Here is a 22355-nt window from a genome sequence, read left to right as displayed (position 1 = left end):
TATATATTCATTTTCTATATTTCTATTCATTCTCTCATATATTCTATTTTCTACTAATTTATCTTATCTTTATTATTTCCATTCTTTCACTATCTATGGGTTTATTCTTTATTATTTCCATCCTTCCACTATCTATGGGTTTATTTTTTATTTAAAAAATATTTTTTCCAGCCTAAGTTGGATACCTTATCAATTTTCTACCTTTTTTTTTAAATAAAAATACTTTAGACTACCAATTTCTCTCCTTTAGAGACCTCACCACTCTCAATACAGTCATCAGCATCTATCATAGTGACAATTACATAAGCCCTCAACAAATATTTGAATGTATAAATCCTAATGGTGGAAGGAGGAAAGTGGAGGAGTAGTTTGGGAAAAAACCCACAAGTGATACACAGCTACACAGGAATAGCACTGGGGCCTACGCCATCTCACTGAGACTAACTGCTCTAATGAGTCCAACTACTTATGAGCATCTGATAAGGAATCTCCAAAGACTGACCTTTTTCCTGAGATTTAGACCTACAATTTCAACAGTTGGATGAACATTTTTCTGGATTCCTACCACCAACACAAACTCAATATGCCCAAATCAAATGTCATTTTCCCATATATTTGCCCCATCTACAGATTCTAAAACTATAAAAGATACTATGAATCTCTGAGGAGTCCAGACAAATCTCAGATTCATCTGTAAGATGTCCTTTTTCTTTTCTCTGTCATCACAAAGTCCTTCCAGCATTCATCTATTTCACCCATTCCACTCCTTTTGTCACTCCCTTATTCTAGGTCTTTGCCAGGATTACTGCAGTCTATAACCAACAGATCTTGCTCCTAGTCTCCCTGATTCCAATTCCTGTTACATGCTACAGTAAGGTATCCTTAAAACACTGCTATGCATATCATCCACCTACTCAAAAGTCTTTCATGGGATATACAATGGAGAAAAGATAGTCTCTTCAGCAAGCAGTGTTGGGAAAGCTGGACAGCTGCATGTAAATCAATGAAGTTAAAATACTCCCTCACACCATACAAAAAATAAACTCAGGGGCTTCCCTGGTGGCACAGTGGTTGAGAATCTGCCTGCCAATGCAGGGGACACGGGTTCGAGCCCTGGTCTGGGAAGATCCCACATGCCGCGGAGCAACTGGGCCCGTGAGCCACAATTACTGAGCCTGTGCGTCTGGAGCCTGTGCTCCGCAACAAGAGAGGCCGCGACAGTGAGGGGCCCGCGCACCGCGATGAAGAGTGGCCCCCGCTTGCCGCAACTAGAGAAAAGCCCTCGCACAGAAACGAAGACCCAACACAGCCATAATTAATTAATTAATTTAAAAAGAAATCACAAGAGGCTTTATATAAAAAAAAAGAAATACACTTACAATAAAAACTGGCGAATATTTAAAAAAAAAAAAAATAAACTCAGAATGGCTTGAAAACTTAAATATAAGACATGACACCATAAAACTCCTAGAAGAGAACATAAGCAAAACATTCTGACATAAATCGTAGCAATGTTTTCTAAGGTCAGTCTCCCAAGGCAATAGAAAAGCAAAAATAAACAAATGGGACCTAATCAAACTTATAAGCTTTTGCACACCAAAGGAAACCATAAACAAAATAAAAAGACAACCTACAGACCGGGAGAAAATATTTGCAAATGATGCTACCGACGAGGGCTTAATTTCCAAAATATACAAACAGCTCATACAACTCAATAACAAAAAAACAAACAACCCAATCAAAAAATGGACAGAAGACCTAAATAGACATTTCTCCAAAGACATACAGATGGCCAATAAGCACATGAAAAGATACTTAACATCACTAATTATTAGAGAAATGCAAATCAAAATTACAATGAGGTATTATTTCATACCTGTCAGAATGGCCATCATCAAAAAAGTCTACAAATAATATATATATTTTTTGATGTGGACCAATTTTAAAGTCTTTATCGAATTTGTTACAACATTGCTTCTGTTTCATGTTTTGGTTTTTTGGCTGTGAGGCATATGGGATCTTAGCTACCCGACCAGGGATTGAACCCGCACCCCCTGTATTGGAAGGCAAAGTCTTAACCACTGGACTGCCAAGGAAGTCCCCCAAAAAGTCAACAAATAATGAATGCTGGAGGGGGTATGGAGAAAAGGGAACGCTCCTACACTGTTGGTGGCAAGTAAATTGGTGCAGCCACTATGGAGAACAGTATGGAGATTCTGTAAAACACTAAAAACAGAGTTACCATAGGATCCAGCAATTCCACTCCTGGGCATATATCTGGAGAAAACTATAATTCAAAGAGATACATGCACCTCAATGTTCACAGCAGCACTATTTACAATAGCCAAGACATGGAAGCAACCTAAATGTCCATAGACAGATGAATGGATAAAGAAAATGTGGTATATATTTACAATGTAATACTACTCAGTCATAAAAAAGAATGCAGTAATGCCATTTGCAGCAACATGGATGGACCAAGAGATTATGGTACTAAGTAAAATAAGTCAGACAGAGGAAAACAAATATCATGATATCACTTATGTAGAATCTAAAATATGACACAAATGAACTTATTTACAAAACAGAAACATTTCAAATGTCTCACAAAGCACAATGTATACCATTACTGAAGAAAAAATTGTTTGTTTAGTCTGCTGAAAAATTTTACCTAGATTCCTTCACTTATAAGCTGACAAAAATATTCTAATTAGGCTATTCATAACAAAATGCTGTAATATTTTTATTCTTCATCATTCTTTCTTCTAAGTTGCTTATACAGTCAAAAAAGATTTGAGAAACAAATACTTTTTTTAGGAATAATGAAATTAAATATTACATAAAAACACATTTCCACATGGGTCTTATGGAATTTCTTATTAATTTCTAATTCCACTATATCCTTAGTTTTATGCGAAAATATTTGCTAGCTACAAGAAAAATGATCCTCAAATATTTTAATCATACCTGTTTCTGAGCTTCTACTTTCTGCTTTCTGGTTGGATCAATCGCATCTACCATCCATTTGATTGTAAAGTATGTTACGGCACCAAATATTGTCAAACGGAAAATTAAGCCAACAACTTCATTCCGACTCAAGGGACGAGAAAAGGCTTCAGCATGTACCATCTTGATTGTTAACCTTGAAAAACAAACAGAAATGCCACTAGGTAGTAACTAGATTCATTAAAATCGGGAGACTGATAGGTAGCGTAAACTAAGCAAGAAAAACTTCTAGTCAAATTCAACATCACCTACCTTAAAAAAGTGTTTTATTTAAAGAGAAATGGATTTTTAAATGTTAAGTAAATAAAACGTAAATAAACACATTTTAATCTCCTCTTGGAAACTGAGGTTTATTTATTAGAATTTTAAATAAACTTTTCTAAAAGCTCATATAATTTAAGTAGAGAACAATTCTATTTGAAAAATGCAGTAAACATCTTAAAGCATTTACTGTTTTAATCAGCTTTTAATTAATTATGTCAGGGAACCTAGAAAAATAATGACTATAACACTTATCCAACTGAAAAAAGGCAGCCCAACAATGAAATACTTTACTAATGTGATGGTATACCAGGTAATTTTTGAGTGAAATTCAAACTGTGAACAGACTCACTTTTCTCTCATACTTACTTTTAAAGGCTTCCAAGGCCTGATGAAATGTATACATGCTATTTTCTCAACTAACAAGTGACATGAAATTTTTGGAGCCATCTTATTCTTTCCAACAACTTAGCTAAATATGAAAAAACAGAATCTTCAAAATGTTTGACCCACAACTATACAGCTCTCACTCAAGATAAAGAGGAAAAAAGGACACAACATGTCTACTTTTACACTTATGCCTAAGCAGTTACATCAACCACAGCTTGGCTTACAGGAGACATGCACACCTGTATCAAAGACAATGACCACCCAGTAGAATAAGCTTTTTATGGATGATGTGACTATCACATTTTGAGAGATAGAATCTCAGCCTCAAATAATGCCATTATACTCTCGCAGCATAGGAGTGTGCTGAGTGCTATGTTACTCAGGGGAAAAAAAAGTATATTTTGTATTCATGTGAAAAGGAATAAAACAAAATTTGTACACATGGCTCAGAAACAGGTGAAAATTAGGTACTTCATAGACTAATATCTATGGTCGTTCCAGCTCTAAAATTATTGTTTCTATTCTCACTAGCATTATTCAGTTAAAGATTCTCTTCAATCATTCCAACAGAATTGCTGCCAGAATTTTGGACGATTTCCAAAAGAAAAGTCAAGGATTCCAACCTTCTGCATTACTGGGAGACATTCACTTCACAACAATACATTATTTAATTTAAACTTAACAACTAAATAACTGAAAGCCTTCATTTTGGATAAAGAAATTTTGGCCTAGGGATGTTAAATAATTCAATTCATACAATAAAACACTTACTGATCATGTATATAGATAGCCTACTATATACTGGGTATACAATAATAGCTAGGACATAATTACTTTACTCAAGGAATGCATAATACAGTTATTATCTTATTAAAAATGAAGCTAGAACCACCAACCACTCCACCAACAAAAAAATGAAGCTAGAAAGAAGCCACTTGGTTAAAATCTTTCATGTAACAAATCAAATTGTGCTTTCTTCCATCAGCATGGATTCCTAAAGATGGGTTAACAATACTCTCCTTCTAGGAAATGAAAAATTGTCTTCCCTAGCCTTTATTCCAACACAGTAAATTTGAAAATGCAGTTGTTATATGTGGTATCATTATGCAGGAGTAATACTCACAGATGAGAAGAAACCAACAGGCAAAAATAAAGATTTACTAACTTAAACTAGTGATATTCGAATAAAATGTTTTCATTTGTTTAAAGTTTGAGTGAGTAGCGATAAAACTGCCACCTACTGGATGTTCACTGAACTACATGAACTACGACTGCTATCAGTACCTCCCAGTCATCAAGAGAACAGTTTTTAGATCTATTAAAAAAATCAAGACGCAAAACCTCTGTTAACTATATACTTTACTATAATTAAATTATTAACCGCAATACAGTACTCTGGACCTATAGCCACTTCTAAAACAGTCATCCTTCTTTTAAAATGACTTCAAAATCCTGAAATGAAACTGAAACTTCTCCTTGTAGGTTGTAACTGTATACACTTTTATTATACACTCATTTATCATTCATATGACATAGATATGCCTGCAATGTAAGGCCGTTACGGTAACAATACCATTACAGCAGAATATATAATAAAAGTTGCACATGCATACAACAGTAGGGACTGTATTTCAATTCTGTATAAACATCAGAATCAACAAATATACACATAAACATAGATGGTGCCATGTACAAGAAATATGGCAAAACACTGTAATTCAGAGTTATCTGTTAGGCAAATATGATACCAGATAGCTTCATTTTAAAGAGTTCTCCATTTCAGGGTAGAAAAATTAAAAATCGTACCACCTCGTCAATGAGCAGTTTACTGACAGGTTAAGGACCAAGAGTAGAGTATTCCTACCATAGCATTTCTCTAATTCACCGCAGTGTTTTACAAAGTTTTTCTCAATCCCAGAAGTCCCAGTTTCGCAGACATCAAGGCCCTATGAACACAGCCTATGACAATGAAAGCCTGCCAACCTTCACATAAAGGACAGGTTATTATTAACACCACCATCCTCTGCGAAAGCGTGCCTAGGCTTGAAGAACCTCCTTCGCTTTTGCACTAGGTGGTAGCAGTGCCTGTGCGACAATCAGACCCGCTTCATTCTGTCCGCCTTTGCCTAGGATCCGGTTCTGAGGTCGCCCGGTACGACCTCAAGCCCCCGCAGCGACCGGGCTGCCTACAGAGAGTCCCTGGAAATGGCCTAACTCTTGGGGGCAGCGCTAACGGAGACCTAAGGGCCTAGGCCGGGCCGAAAGCCAAGGCGGAGCCCGGGACGCCCTTGGAGGTTAATCCGCTGGATACGAAGGGCTGCGAGAAGCTGAGGGGTGGCAATGAGGTGGGGCATGGGAGGACGGCGGGGTGACCTTTCCCACTTGGCTCCCCGGACCCGAGCCAGTTCCTAAAGGACCTCTGCGGGACCCTTCGCCCGTCCCACGAAGCCCAGCAGAAACCCGCTACTCACCCCCCCAGCAGAACAGCGGCCGCAAGAGGCCCTAACAGCCTCATACAGGAAGGAAACGCCGCCTGGGAAAGAACGCTTCCGGGGGGAGTCGCGGCCCGCCCCCTCGCAAGGAGCATGCGCCACCGCGGCCGAAGACCTGGAGGGGCGCGTTTCCGGGTTTTGGAAGTGGTGCGGCGTACTCGGCGGGAGCGAGGTCACGCTCCAGATTCCTAACCTGCTATCTGCTGGGCGGAGCCTCTGAGTTTAGCTGAGTCTCGGAGATGGAATTGGGGCCGGCGCTTGTCACATAAAGTCCGTGCCTTGCTCGCGGGCTCCTGTCGCAACACTGACAAACCCGGGAGCCTTCGTGAGAGTGCAAAGTGTGTTTTGTGTTCCCCGCAAAGAAGTTCTTCCTTCCCTTCTGCTTGATCCTTACCTACGCCCTTCGCCCGCCCCTCCAGCCCCGGCTGCAAACCCGCACGCTGCTGTTCTGTCGTTTAGCCAAATCTCTGACGCGCATGGCCAACCCCCCACCCCTCACCATCTGTCTTTCAGTTTTTAGGGTGAGCTCACCCTCCTCTCCCTTGTCTGCTCCGACGAACACCTGGGGGTGGCGCCTGAAAATCTTTCTGCGGAACGATTCTGCAGCCTACCCGGGCAGGCTTGGTAGTAGGGACAAAAGAGGGCATCTGGTAACAGGTTTTGCACTTCGGTGACTTCCCTTTTTCTTTTACCCCTTTCTTTCCCTTTGCAGAATGAGAGATGAGGCACCAGAGGTCCCCAGGGCGCAAATCTGAAAGCCAGCGCCTCCTGAGCACAGGCTGCCAGGGGCGAGACGACATTAGACATTGCCCCCAGATATAAGAAGCATCACTTCCTTCAGACAGAGGTGGTGAGACTATGAAGTAATGGGACAGTTCCTCTTACTACGCTCCTCGGGAAGGCAGTTTGTGCCTCTCTGCTTTAGGCATCATCCTTTATGGCTAAAATTCTGCAGCCTGATTGTTGAATGTAGTGAATGCTACCCTTGTTACAAGCTTGTGATAACTGTAGTGATGATAATAGCTACAGTTTACTGAGTGTCTACTTGGTGTCAGGCAATATGCTTCTTTGGGCTTCACATCCATAACCTGAATTCCTCAAAAAACCCAATCCTCTAAAATAGCCATTATTTTCTCTCTATTTATTACTTATAGATGAGCAAATTTTAAAGCTTAGAGCGATAAACTTTTTTAAGTTCATGCACCTAAGAAGTGGCAAAATTTCATTGGGACCTAGATCTGATTCACATCCTACACTTTACATTCTCTCTTTGAAATAGTAAATTGATAGCAGTTAAATTTTAAAATCTAGGTGAAGGAGGTAAGACCATGAAATGACAAAATCTTAAGGCTTTAAAGGATAAGGATGAGATCACAGGAATGCACGAATGTTTAAAAACTGATTGGGTTTATTGACAAGAATCAGAATGGAATCTAATACGGTAAGTGGTTCTTGTTTTGCATCCATGCCTTTTTGTCTATTTTTGTGTGTCTACAACCATAACATAAATTCTAAAAAAACTGATATGAAGCTAGGTTTGGGAGTGCTAGTCTGATTTTTCATCTCAGAATGATTATGAGACCAGGATAATATTTACAAGTAAACATAAGCCATGTGTTCAGCAGTCTTAGAGGAGACTCTCCACTGGGTCCCAGTGATTATCCTCAATCTTGATTCATTGCTTGGGATGCTTGTGGGACTATGCCTTGACAGAGCTAAAAGGTAGAGGTTATTGAAGGAAAGAACTTTAGGTTTTGTGGCTCATGAGGATAATCATACCCTGGTAAGGAAAATGAGCTGAGAAACTCAAGATGGTAATGGATTTCCATCATCAACTGAGTGAAACTGGGTCAACTAAGAGCCTCACCTGCTTTTCTCTAAGGGCCAGGATAACCAACCTACCCAGTTTGTCTGACATTAAGGGGATTTCTAGGACATAGGACTTCAAATGCTAATACAGGGAATGTCTCAGGCAAGCCATGAGTAGTTGGTCACCCTACTAGGGATATCCTAAATGAACTCTAGAATCAGGTGGAGCTCTCAGTATGGTTGCATCTAGACTCAATTCATCTGCTTAATATCTGCGGTATGATTGCACAGGAAAGGAAATTGTGGATAAAGTAATCAAGACTGACCATAAAGAGTCTACATGCCCCCAAATAAATATTGCTGCTCATTCCTTTTCCAGTGGTTTGGCTATAAACTGAGTACCTACATCCATACTTTTTGGACCTAATTTTCATTTAGCAAATCCTTAGGAAGCCTCCTATGTCTGGGCCCTAAGACATCAAATGACTGCCTTCCCATATACCATGCACATTTATTTCCAGCAATCACTAAATCAGCTAGATTCTTCCAGAATAGAGCTGAGTGAACATATGCTTTTCATCCCAGGATAGCTTTATATAATCCCTGGCAGCACAAAACACCATATTTGGCCCACAGTAGGAGCTCAATAAATAATTCATTATGTGTAATGTTAATCAGGAAATTATTACAACAGATTTTTGGTAGACCTTCTGAGCCTTCCCTCCATGATGTCAGAATCGAGATATTAAAAATAGTTATATTTACTGTAGAAAGTTTTTGTTTGTTTTAAAACTAATGCCTCTTAAGGCAGTTAATGGCAGTTCTCTCCTCAGCGAAGTAAATTTTCCTTTGTTTTTGTTAGTTGGATGGAGGTGTGATAAGTTTGCTCTGTAGCCAAGGTCAATTATTGCACTGGACCCTTGAAGGGGAAAGGATGTCTTAGATTAGGAGCTGTAGAATTTCACTGTGAGTCTATTCACTTGGACAACTTGGCAAAATGCAGGTTCCCAGGTCCCAGCATTAACGGCTCCCATTTAACTGCTCTAGGTTTTGGCCCAGGTATTTGCATTTTGAATAAGCATCTGAGATGATTTGGATATAGGTAGTTTGGGACCACACTTTGACAAACTCTGCCCTAGTCAGTGATAATTTTAGATGTATTTTTGCAAAAATCTCTTCTGCCCCAGCCCCAAAAGCCTATCTGGTTAGCTGAACCATTAAGCCAGCTGGGATACATCAAGAAATCAGGGCAAGGAAGCCTCATGACAAGATTCAGAATAAAATGTCTTTGGAAGGGAAAACAAATCTGAAATCTTTGGATAAATAAACATGGTAAACCTGACCCTTTTCATTGCGCAGGAGAAATGATTCACTTGACAGTGATTTAGAAAGAGCAGAACTTCAACAAATAGATAAAATTATATAGCAGTAATTTCGCCAGTATAAGAGTCACTTGGTAACCTTGGTTCTTTTAAAAATATTTCATTGGAAAAAAATAATCGTATTATTTTGATAAGTTAAATAATAGAATGGGTGGGGAAAGAAAAGCAAGAATATGAAGCTGTATCTAAAGCCATGAAGGCACTGAGAAAGGCTAAGATTAGGTGCTTGAAGCTCCAGCAGAAAGAGTAAGGTGGAATCAAGGCAAAAATAATGGAAAATTAAAATTTCAACAGATTGGAAGGAGTGGAAAGATGAATTGATAGCTTTATTCTATAAAAAGCACAAAAGCTAAAAAGACTCAACAGAAAAGTTCAAAGAACATATTGTTGTAAATCTACTTTTCATGCTTTTATGTTTTTAAACTTTGTACATAATTTAAAATGAGTATATATAGAAATTAGTGTATATGTAATTTTCTCATATTATCAGGGTAGCACTAATCCACAAACAGTCTTACATTGCTTCATAATCCTTTTTCTCAAGCACTACTGCCAGTTGTACATTTTTTACAGTTTATGCTACCAAGAAACATTTTCTAGAACTTAGATATTTCTTTTACATCTGCAATATTTTGTTGTTTAGCTTTAATACAGTACTGAACGTAGACTGTTCAGGTGATACTATCTGTGGAAAGTCAGGATGGATCAAACCAGGCAATTGCTTGGGAAGATGTCTAACCTTACTGTAACCTTACATTAGTAAGAGCTTTAAGGCATAAATGAAAGAGTAAGCTCCCTAGGATTTGTTTGGGCCCTTCCTAAATGCCCTTCCATATGATTTTTTTTTTTTTTAATGGGAGAGGAGTTGGGAGAGATTGGGTAAGAATAACAAAGATATGAATTCATCATTCAAAATAGAAGAAACAGTAGTTGAAACATTAATTCTCAATTCCTGTAACAGCAGATTGATAGATGAAGCATAAAACAAGACCAGATGCTGTGGTTTCCAGGATGCACTTGGCTTCCCATCCTTTATTACCTGGAGCATTTTTTTGCCGTAAGTAGGTCATTTGCTTGCTCTCATTTACCTGATTCTAGGAAAATGCCCTTGAAAGTATTTGGAAAATAATACTTTTTGTTAAGCTTGTGCTTAACATTTTAAAAGTTAAGATTGCATGAAACTTCCCCCACCCCCTTTTCTCTATTAGACAGAATAACTTGTAACCTTGTAGCATAAGTGAAACTAAAATGGACAAGAAGAATTCAAGATGTTTTATTTTCTAAGAACTAAAATTTGTGTCCATAGCACTGGCATAGTACTCATCTCACAGAATTATAATTGGGATTTAAGTTTCTGTATTCTCCTATCAGATGTGCAGTTCTTGAAAAAAGAGGATGCCTAGGACATAGGAGGGGCTTAACAAATGTTTTAATTAACTGATTCCCCCCACCAATCTGACATATTGAATGAAGCTTTTCAGGCGCCATTCTAATAGATTTACGGTGACCAGGGAGGGAAAAAGAGGAAAGAAAGGCAAATGGTCCAAAGATAAGGACATGTGCAATCAAACCATTTTACTGACCATAATTATATTATTGTCCTGTCATGACAGGTCTGTTCCTGATGTGTCCACCAGAGACCAGTCCCATTAGGTATCCATAAGGTTTAAGACCATGGACATTGCAGCCCAACAGACTTGGCTTTAGATGTAAGATATGTTATTTACTAGCTCTGTGACTTTGGGCATGTTATTAAGCTCTGTAAGCCTCAAGTTCCTCACCTTTGATACAGGGACAAAAGCGGTACTCACACCATGGAATTGCACTGAGAATTAAATGAGACAGTGCATGGCAAGTGCTGAGCTCTATGCCTGGCACTTAGCAAGTGCTCAATAAACATGCCATTGTAATACCTCAGATGTTATTTTCATTATACTATGAAGTGATATTCTGTCATTTCCAGAAGCCCTGTATGGACAAAGATTCCTTCATATCTCCTTAGAGTTTGCATGGGGACTTCACCTCTCAAGTTGTCAACTGTGGCATCTTGTCTGGGAATGTTTATCTTCTCTGACTTGTGAAGAGGCTATGCCTCTGTCTCTTTGAACTCTTAGTTCTCTCATTCTCAGTTTTAATACACTCCTCTGAGTGAGTCTTACTGATTAGTATTCTATAAACCATTAATGATAGTTATATAAAACCTGTAAGATTCCATCCTTGTGACCACCCCCCCCAGATAAATAAGTTTAAAATATTGGTCAATCCATGAAAATGACTATCTGGATATTTCTCAGTTCACTGAAGACCATCATTAACATTGGCTGTTGTTCCCATTCTGTCTAATAACAGCCATTTATCGAGCTTACAGTTCTTGCTCTCATGGAGTTCTGAAGACTCAAATGTCTTGTGAAAATGCAAGTCTTCATAGAACTATTGATTTTTTTTAAGGTAGAGGTTTAACCTACCTTTCATCTCCATTCATTATTTGTTTTGGGAAAACTTCCTTACTTAGATTGCCGAGTGACTTTTGCACAGAAGAAAGAAATTAGTTCAACGGATGAAAGTGAGATGCTAAACCAGATTTGAGATTTTAGAGGTCAATCCTTTGCATGTCTTATCATTTCTTTGCAAACTACAACCTTTTTGTAACCCTTGAGGACTATCTTAACATCAGAGCTGCTATTCTTCATACAATATTTAATTCCTTTGAACATAACATGTTTTTAAAAAAATATTTACTATGTGCAACTCGTGGAAGTGCTCCTAAAATTGAGGGAGTTCTACTGAGCAAAAGAAATGGAATATCCTGTATAGAGACTGAGTGCATGGCTTCCAAAGGCAAAGGCAAGGGCAAAACTTGCTAATTTTAGATGTTTAGGGATGAAATGTCTACTAGACCTTGTTTCATCTTAGAGAGACCCAACAGAAGCGTACTAGCAAGCTACTGTTAAATTTGCCCTCCCCACCTGTTTATTGCCAGTATTTCTGGAAACAGAAAAACAAAACAAAGGGGTAAGAAAAAAAAAAAGCAAAGTCTGCATGTAACTTGAGTTAGAGAAGTGCAGGAAACAAATCAAGTATACTAAGTTAGCAGTGCTTAAAGTCCCATTCAACTTCAGAATAGTATACCTGGTAGAGTTCCACAAACCTTTCTCCTTTCTAGCCTGCTGCTTATTAAGTTTAAATGCCAGAACCATTCTGAGAGCTCTGAATGCCCATATGAGGCCTAGAGCCAGAGACATGCCCCACACCCATTTCTTTATATTTTCTGAATTCCCAGGAAAACGAGAGATCAGAAAAAGGGGCAGTAAAGGAAAGGAGACAAAGAGGTCGACTCCCCAACAGTGTTTTCTTCCCCTTTGGTGTTTTGCAGAAAGCTGAAGAGATGCTATAATGATTCTTTAACCAACTGAAAGCAGCGTTAGAATTCTGTCTAGATATTCTTGAACCTCTGGCTGGGCAGTGTTCCACCTTCCACTCTCCAGTCCATCCATCATTCAGTACTAGTTATGCTAGATAAACTGGCTTGCCATAGTTTATTATCATGTTGTCCTCACAGACTAGTATTCAAGGAGCCTCCCCTGACCACTTTCTTGGGACTCTTGGAAGTAAACAGAAAAACAGTTTAAATGAATGGTAAAAACCCATGTAGGGCTTCCCTGGTGGCGCAGTGGTTGAGAGTCTGCCTGCCGATGCAGAGGACACGGGTTCGTGCCCCGGTCTGGGAGGATCCCACGTGCCGCGGGGCAGCTGGGCCCGTGAGCCATGGCCGCTGAGCCTGCGCGTCCGGAGCCTGTGCTCCACAACGGGAGAGGCCACAGCAGTGAGAGGCCCGCATACCTCAAAAAAAAAACCCCATGAAATACAGTGATTGTTTTTTTTGGGGGGGAGAGTAAATAATTATATGTCTTCAGTTGAGAGAATCATAACGATTTCTAGCACATGAATACACATTCACAGCCCCCAAACAGAAGACAACTAAAAAATCTCTGCAGAGGGACAGCATTTCCTCCTCATTCCATAGGAAGGTGGGGATCTATGACCCTCCATTTTAATGATCATCCCCAATTTCCATTTCTGTGCCCAACACAGTAAAGCATTTCCAAGTACAGAGTGTCAGACAGGTGAACAACAAACAAACAGCCTCTGTCAAAAATAGTTTGAAGCGTGCAAGATGTAGATTATTGAGTACAGTACTTGAAAAATGCTAAATTATGACAGTCCTCAATGACAGCTCTGTGACCTGTCTCATGTTAGGTAGCCTTTCTGGGTTTCTGCCTCTGAAATTGAAATAGTTCTACCAACTTCATAATTCTGTGATTCTGTGATTCGTTCATTCTGACCTGTATGTGGGAGAACTTTTGTTTAAATTTTCTCCCCTTTAGAATCCAACAAATGAATGCTAAATTTGAACTCTAGGTTTCAGAGTATACTTTAACATATTAATAAATTATAACAATTTCTAACAAGACTTGTGTACTATACTACCTTGTCAGCTACCATTTTGCCTGTCATAGTTTTGTCACAATGTGGTTTTGTATTTGTATGCTTAAATTTTACAATCTGTGATCTCTATGTATGTATGTATGGTTGAGTTTAGTTCCTTGAAACCAAAGCATTAAATATCAGTAAGGGCTATACCAAGAACTTTAAAAAAAGAAGTGTGGTTAATATAAATTCCATCTTCCACAGAAGAGCATGACTTTCAGAATATGAACTCGTGAACAACCTAGGGAAAAGATTCTTTTCTGCTTTATAACTAACTTTATTGTTTTATTCTCTTGAGAATTCCCTGTCGAACTTGCCAATGAGGGTTTTATCTAACATGGCACTTTTCTGGGATGTAACCATCACTACCCCCAGTTAGTGAGAGATTACTATAACAAATAGTGAAAACACATAGATTCTCATGAATCATGTTTTAATTGAGAGCTAGCCAAAGAGGAAGGGTGGAGAGGTAAGGACATAGATTTATCTCTGCTTGTGTGTTCATTTGTACTTTTATTAAGAGAAAAAACATTTTCCTCTTTTTTAAATAAAATCTCATCCTCTAGGAAGTAAATTCAGGAGTAAGACGCTCTACACCTGTTTTGCATAGTCCAATTGATTGTTAATTTCATTGTCTTTTGACATACTGGGAGGCATGTTAATTTGGAACGCATCTCTCTCATAGAAGTAACAAACCAACATTAACACAGGTAAGATGCATCTTTTACCTTGATAAAGACACCTGCTCCAGTGTTATAGAAATAGGGAAGGTCTAGATATATATATCTGGAAAGATATAATTTCAAGGAATCATGCTCTTTTAGGATTGAAAGGAATATTAAAGTCAGTGAATGTTCAACCAAAGGCAGTGTGGAACTGTAGACTGTGTGCTATGGAATTAGAGGACCTGGATCAAATCACAGCTTTGCAACTTAGTAGCTGTGTGTTTGGGGTAATTTATTTAACCTGTCTGAGCCTTGGTTTTCTCACCTATAAAATGGGGATAGTGACTACATTATGGAGTTGGTGAAAGGATTGAAGATAATGTATGTAAAGGACCTGGGACAGATGTAATAAGCATTTAGCAAATGATTGTTGCTGTTGTGATCATCAGTGTCCCACCAACTGGTCATTAAGCTTATTTGAACATTCCCAGTGACATGGAATTCACCACCTGTTCAGGTAACCCATCTCATGTTTGGAGAACTCTTCAGTGTTAGTTCTTCCTTTTACTGAGCCTAAATCTTTTCCCCTAGAACTTTTTCTATGGTTCTGATTCTTGCCATTGGGGCTGCACAGATTAAGTGTGTAAATCAATTAGGCATGTAATCTAGAACGGTATATATGCTTTAAGAGTGGTGTGACCAGTGTGGATACTAGAGATTTATCAACACAGTTTAGGATCAAACTAGCTTCCTTTTCCTGAAACCCACCCTTTTAATACCTATTGAATTTGCTATTAATTAAAGCCTGTTTGTCTTTTGTACTAGAGATGTAGTCAAAGCTTGAGTCCTGCATACTGTACCTGTCACAGTTTTGAGGGAGAGAATGAAGTGCAGGACCTTACAATTAAATCTTTATCATATTAATGAATAAACTGGTAAAATTCCATTTGAGTCATACAAATATAATTTGAGTATTAAATCATATATAATGTGGCATACCTGTAAGGTCATATAGTTATAAATGGATAAGAACGTAGTGCACTTTATTTAATAAACACCAATACGGTATTTAATATGTGCCAAGCACTGTTCTAAGTGCTTTTCATATATTAACTCATTTAATTCTCAGTCATAATAACCCTATGTGGTTAGTATTATTATCTTCAGATAAGGAAACTGAGGCACAGAGAGATTAAGTAATTTATCCAGGGCAAATAGCTAGTAGAGAGTAGCAGAGTTAGAATTTGAACCAGCATGTTTAGTTCGAGAGCCTGTGTTCATACTCATGCCCTGTTCCCAAATTTGTTAAAATTTAGAAAAATTGTTACATGGATTGTTAGGGCTCCTTAAAAGCAAGAAAAACATGACAAGTTAACACTGCTGGATTTACAACCTACTTTATAAAAGCATTATTAGAGAATATCTTTTGAGCGCTATGGATTTGATTTATGAGAATGTAAAATGTTGACTAGAAGCAATATCTAGCTCTGTTCTAAGCAGGACTAGGCTTCTGATGGTTCATTTTATATTTCAGCTCTATAATTGAGAAGGAATTGATGAATGCCTCTGAATTTTTTTCTTCTCATATGTACTTTTTCTGATAAAAATTGTTTTCAAATGTTAAGACAGCAGTACATCATATAACAGTTTTATTTTTAAATTAACATACAGTAAAGTTGATTGTGTGTGCGTACCTGCATGTGTGTACAGTTCTATGAATTTAATACGATAGATTCATATAACCACAGTCAAGATATATAACAGTTCCATTATCCTAAGAAACTCCCTTGTATTATCCCTTTGTACTTACCTCCTCAACCCTTGGCAACCATGGATCTAATCTCCATCACTGTAGTTTTATCTTTATGAGAATGTCATATATAAATTAAATCCTACAGTATATAACTTCCTGAGACTGGCTTCTCTTACTTAACATGCCTTTGAGATTCATCTGAGATTTGCATATGTCAGTAGTTCATTCATTTTCATTGCTGAGTAGTATTCCATTGTAGAGATGTACCACAGTTTGTCCATTCATTTGTTGAAGGATGTTTCAGTTGTTTCCAGTTTTTGGTAATTGTGAATAGAGCTGCTATGAACATTTGTGTGTAGGTTTTTGTGTGAACAGAAGTTTTCATTTCCTTAAAGTAAATACCTAGGAGTAGGATTGCTAGGTCATATGATAAGAGTATTTTTAACTTTTTGAGAGACTGCCAAACAGTTTTCCCCAATGGCTATACCATTTTGCATTTCCATGAGAATGTATGAGCATTCGATTTGTTTTGTATCCTCACCAGAACTTGTTATTATCAGTATTTTTTATTTTAGGTATTGTAATAGGTATCTCATTATTGTTTTAATTGACATTTCCCTGATGATCGACAATATTAATATCTTTTTTAACAGCTTATTTGCCATCTATTTACCCACTTCAGTGAAATGTCTGTTCGAGCCTTCTACTCATTTTTTAATTGGGTTGTTTGTTTTCTTACTGTTGAGTTTTGAGAATTCTTCAAATATATATTTGAAGTTTGAGAGCCTCAAAAGATCCATAGCACTCAAAAGATATTCTCTAATAATGCTTTTATAAAGTAGGTTGTAAATCCAGCAGTGTTAATTTGTCATGTTTTTCTTGCTTTTAAGGAGCCCTAACAATCCATGTAACAATTTTTCTAAATTTTAACAAATTTGGGAACCGGGCATGAGTATCAACACAGGCTCTTCAAATATATATATATCTAGAAAATATATATTCTAGATATAAGGCCTTTGTCAGTATGTAATTTGCAAATATTTTCTTCTGGTGTGTAACTTACCTTTTTATTCTTTTACAGTGTCTTTTATAAAGTTTTAAATGTTAAGTCCAGCTTATCATTTTTTCTTTTATGGATCATGTTTTTGGTATCATGTGTAAGAACTCTTTGCTTAACCCCAGGTTATGAAGATTTTCTCTAAAGGTTTCTTCTAAAAGTTTTATATTTTACATTTAGATCTATGATACATTTTGAGTTAATTTTTGTACAAAATGTGAGATTAAGGTTGAGGTTCAGTTTTAAGTATATGAATGTCCAATTGGTCCAATATCATTTATTGAAAAGACAATCTTTTGGGCCTTTGTCAAAAATCAGTTGGCTATATCTGCATGGATATGAGCATGGATCTGTTTCTGGGCTGTCTATTCCACTGATCTAAGTGACTGTCCCTTCACCAGTACCACACTGTCTTAGTTAATCTAGCTTTATAGTACAACTTAAAAATCTGGTAATATGATTTCTCCAACTTTATTCTTTTTCTTCAAACTTATTTTGGTTTTTCTAGTGCCTTTGAATTTCTATATGAATTTTAGAATCAGCTTGCCTATATCTCGAAAAATTCTGCTGGGATAGTTCATGAAACTGAGTTAAATCTGTACATCAAATTGGGGAGTTGAGTCTTCCTGTCCCTAAACATGCTATGTCTTTCCATTTATTTAGGTCTTTGATTTCTTTCATTTATGTTTTCTAGTTTTCAGCATATAGATACTGTTCTGTCAGTGTTTTGTTAAATTTATTCCTAGGTATTTCAGTATTTTTGGAGCTATTGTAAATGGTATTGTTTTTAAAATATCAGTTTCAATTGTTCACTGCTGGTATACAGGTATATAATTATTATTGTGTTTTTAACTTATATCCTGTGACTGTACTTAACTCAGTTCTAGGAGTTTTTTGGGTTTTGTTGTTTTTTGGTCACTTCTTTTGGTTTCAGTCATGTCATCTGCAAATAAGAACATTTTAATTTCTTCCTTTTCAATCTGTATGCCTTTATGTCTTATTCTTGCCTTATTATACTGGTTAAGAATTCTAGTATAACGTCAAATAACAACAGTGAGAGAGGACATCCTTGCCTTGTTCCTTATCTTAGCGGGAAAGCATTCAGTATTTTACCACTAAGTGTGACATTAGATGTTGGCTTTTTGTACATAAGGTGAAGAAGTTCCCTTCAATCTCAGTAAGCTGAGAATTTTAAAAATCTTGAATAGATGTTGAATTTTTTCCAATGCTATTTCTGTATCAGTTGATATGATTATGTACATAGTTTTTCTTCTTTAGTCTACTAATATAGTGGATTACACCGACTGAGTTTTCAAATATTGAAGCAACCTTGCCTTTTCAGGATAAGTGCTACTTGTTTGTAGTATATAATTAAAAAAAATACTTCTGGACTCAGTGTGCTCAGTGTGTTTGACTTTCATATCAATGTTTATGAGAGATATTAATCTATAGTTTTTTCCCCTGTACTGTCTTTTATACAGTATTTCGTATCAGAGTAATGCTGGTTTTATAAAAATGAGTTGGGAAGTGTGTCCTCCTTTTCTATTTTCTGGAAGAGTTTGTGTAGTATCATTTCATCTTTAAATCTTTAATAGAATTCTACCTTTAGGCCAGGAAAACTTTTTTGAAAGCCTTTTAACTATGAATTCAATTTCTCTGTAGTTACAGGATTCTTCAGGTTATCTATTTTCTCTTTGATGAGTTTTCGTAGTTTGTTGTCAAGGAATTAGTCTATTTCACCTTGGTTGTCATATTTATGCATGTATTCCCTTATCCTTGTAATGTCTATAGGGTCTGTGGTGATATCCTTTTTCATTCCTGATATTGATAGTTTGTGTCTTTTGTTTATGAATTTCATTGAGTTTTATGGATTTCATTGATCTCAAAGAATCAGTTTTTTATTTTATGGATTTTTCTCTATTTTGTTTTCAATTTCATTCATTTCTGCTCTTAGCTTTATTTCCTTCCTTCTGCTTTATTTGCTTTTTAAAAAAAGATCAGTGATTTGAGACCTTTTTTCTTTTTTTATATAAGCAATTAATGCTGTAAATTTCCCTCTGGTTTAGCTGACTCCCACAATTTTTGCTATGTTGTACTTTCATTTCTATTTAATTAAAAATATTTTTACATTTCCCTTTTGACTTCCTCTTTGACCCACAGATTATTTAGAAGTGTGTTGTTTACAAATGTTTGGAGATTTTCTTTATTTTCCATTACTGAAATCTAATATAACCCTATTATGATTAGATAGCATACTGTGTATGATTTCAATTCTTTCACATTTTTTTAGGCCGGTATTATGATCCAGATATTGTCTGTCTTGGTGAAAGTTCCATGTTCATTTAAAATAATATGTATTTTGCCTAGTGTTGAGTGGACTAATCAATAAATATCTGTTGGGCTCACTTGGGTTGGTGGTATTTTTCATTTCTTCGATATCCTTGCTGATTTTCTGTTTACAAGTTCTGTCCATCGCTGAGAGAGGAGTGTTGAAGTTTCCAAATACAATTGTGGATTTGTCTGTTTCTCCTTTCAGTTCTATCAGTTTTTAATTCATGTGTTTTTTTAAAAATATTTTTTCTTGGAGTATAGTTGATTTACAATGTTGTGTTAGCTTCTGCTGTACAGCGTAGTGAATCTGTTATACATATACATATATCTACTCTATTTTTAGATTATTTTCCCATATAGGCCATTACAGAGTATTGAATAGAGTTCCCTGTGCTATATAATTCATGCATTTTGTGATGTCCTTATTAAGCTCTGGTAATTTTCTCTGCTCTGAAATCTACTTTGTCTGATATTAATATAGCTTCTCCCACTTGGTTTTTTTTTTTTTTTTTTTTTTTAAACATCTTTATTGGGGTATAATTGCTTTACAATGGTGTGTTAGTTTCTGCTTTATAACAAAGTGAATCAGCTATACATACACATATGTTCCCATATGTCTTCCCTCTTGCGTCTCCCTCCCTCCCACTCTCCCCATCCCACACTTCCAGGCTGTCACAAAGCACCGAGCTAATATCCCTGTGCCTTGCGGCTGCTTCCCCCCAGCTATCTACCTTACTACGTTTGTTAGTGTGTATATGTCCATGACTCTCTCTCGCCCTGTCAAAACTCACCCTTCCCCCTCCCCATATCCTCAAGTCCGTCCCACTTGGTTTTGATTAGTGTTCACATGTCATATATTCTTTCACCCCTTTATTTTTAACATACCTATATCAATATATTTTAATTTTTTTTGTAGACAATACATAGCTGGGTCATGTTCTTTGTATCCATTCTACCAATCTGTATGTTTAACTGGTATATTTAGACCATTTCCATTTAATGTAATTATTGATATATTTGGATATAGATCAGCCATTTTATTTGTTTTCTCTTGGTTTCCTTTTTTTTCCTTTCATTTCTCTGTTTTCCCTTTCCAGCCTTATTTTGAGGTAGTTGAACATTTTTTAGTACAGTTGACCCTTAAACAACGTGAAGGTTAGGGGCGCTTCCCCTACATGCAGTTGAAAATCTTCATGTAACTTATAGCCGACCCTCTGTATAAACAGTTCCTCCATATCTGCAGTTCCGCATCTGCAGATTATGTAATATTATAGTATTCACTATTGTAAAAAATCTGTGTATAAGTGAACCCATGCAGTTCAAACTCCTGTTGTTCAAGGGTCAACTGTATTCAATTTTATCTATTGTGTTTTTGACTATATGTCTTTTTTTTTTTTTTTTTTCTCTACGCGGGCCTCTCACTGCTATGGCCTCTCCCGTTGCGGAGCACAGGCTCTGGACGCGCAGGCTCAGCGGCCATGGCTCACGGGCCCAGCCGCTCCGCGGCATGCGGGATCCTCCTGGACCGGGGCACGAACCCTCGTCCCCTGCATCAGCAGGCGGACTCTCAACCACTGTGCCATCAGGGACGCCCGACTATATGTCTTTGTAAAAGAAATGTTAATGATTGTTCTTGGGATTAAAATATAAATATTTAATTATCCACAGTTTGCTTAGAATCAATATATTTTACCACTTCAAGCAGATGTAGAAATCTTTGAATCGTTTATATCCCTTTACACTCTCTTCTTTATGTTGTAGTTGTGTATTGCATTTGCAAACATTGAAAATATACACTGGAAATCAAGAATAGTCTATTATATTTACCTAGAGATTTACCATTTCTATTCCTGATGTTCCAAGTTTCCTTCTGCTATACTTTCCCTTCTGTCTAAAGATATTCCTTTAGTAATTCTTTAGAGCAGGTCTGCTGGCAATGAATTCTCTTTGTTTTCCTTCTCTGAGAATGTGTTTATTTGAAATTCATTCATGAAGGAATTTTTGCTGGATTTAGAATTCTAGGTTGAGGAGGTTGTTGTTTTTATTCCCCTAGCACCTCAAGTTGTTCCACTTAATTCTACCCTCCATGATTTCTGATAAGAAATTTGCAATCATTTGAATTGTTGTTCCCCTGTAAGTAATTCGTCATTTTTTTGTAGCTACTTTAAGGATTTTTTTTTTGGCCTTCAGTTTTCAGCAGTTTGATTTTGATGTACTTGGGCATGGATTTCTTTGGGTTTATCCTGTCTAGGGTTCACTGAGCTTTCTTGAACCGGTAAATTTATGTTTTTCACCAAATTTGGGAACTTTTCAGTCATTTTTTTCAAATATTTTTTACTGCATTGTATTTTTTCTCCTCTTCTTCTGGACCTCCAATGACAAATGTTAGATCTTTTGGTTTCATCCCACTAGTCTGTGAGGTGCTATTCATTTTTTTCCCACCCCCTATTTATTTCTCATTGTTCAGATTGAATTATTTCTGTTGAGTTATCTTCAAATTCACTGACTGTTTCCCCTGTCATCCCCATTCTATGTGAGTCTATCCAATAAGTTCTTTATTTTAGTTATTGTATTTTTCAGTCCTACAATTTCAGTTTAGTTCTTCATATCTTCTATTTCTTTGCATTCCTTTCTCTTGCTTCCTGGTATGCTTTTATAATAACTGCTTTAAAGCTTTTGTTAGCTAATTTCAGCATCTATGTCATCTCAGTGTTGGCCCCT

The 22355-nt window shown here is 37.0% G+C and overlaps 1 protein-coding gene across 2 annotated transcripts in view; it reads right to left on the bottom strand.

The window, feature by feature from the left end:
* ATAD1 (ATPase family AAA domain containing 1) overlaps positions 1 to 3138 on the bottom strand; it is a 51715-nt gene extending 48577 nt beyond the window's left edge. Inside the window, exon 1 of one of the 2 annotated variants that reach the window (XM_065894457.1) lies at positions 2968 to 3138. In XM_065894457.1, the coding sequence (XP_065750529.1) occupies positions 2968 to 3129 (162 nt within the window). In that variant the 5' untranslated portion in view covers positions 3130 to 3138. The remainder of the gene's footprint in view (positions 1 to 2967) is intronic. The other variant, XM_065894456.1, reaches the window with a different exon arrangement.
* Positions 3139 to 22355: the final 19217 nt, after the last annotated feature.

Source organism: Phocoena phocoena, chromosome 16, assembly GCF_963924675.1.
Source record: "Phocoena phocoena chromosome 16, mPhoPho1.1, whole genome shotgun sequence".
In the NCBI taxonomy this organism is placed as follows: Eukaryota; Metazoa; Chordata; class Mammalia; order Artiodactyla; family Phocoenidae; genus Phocoena; species Phocoena phocoena.
Note: the sequence above shows the minus strand (reverse complement) of the source record. Positions and strands in the feature narration are given on the sequence as shown.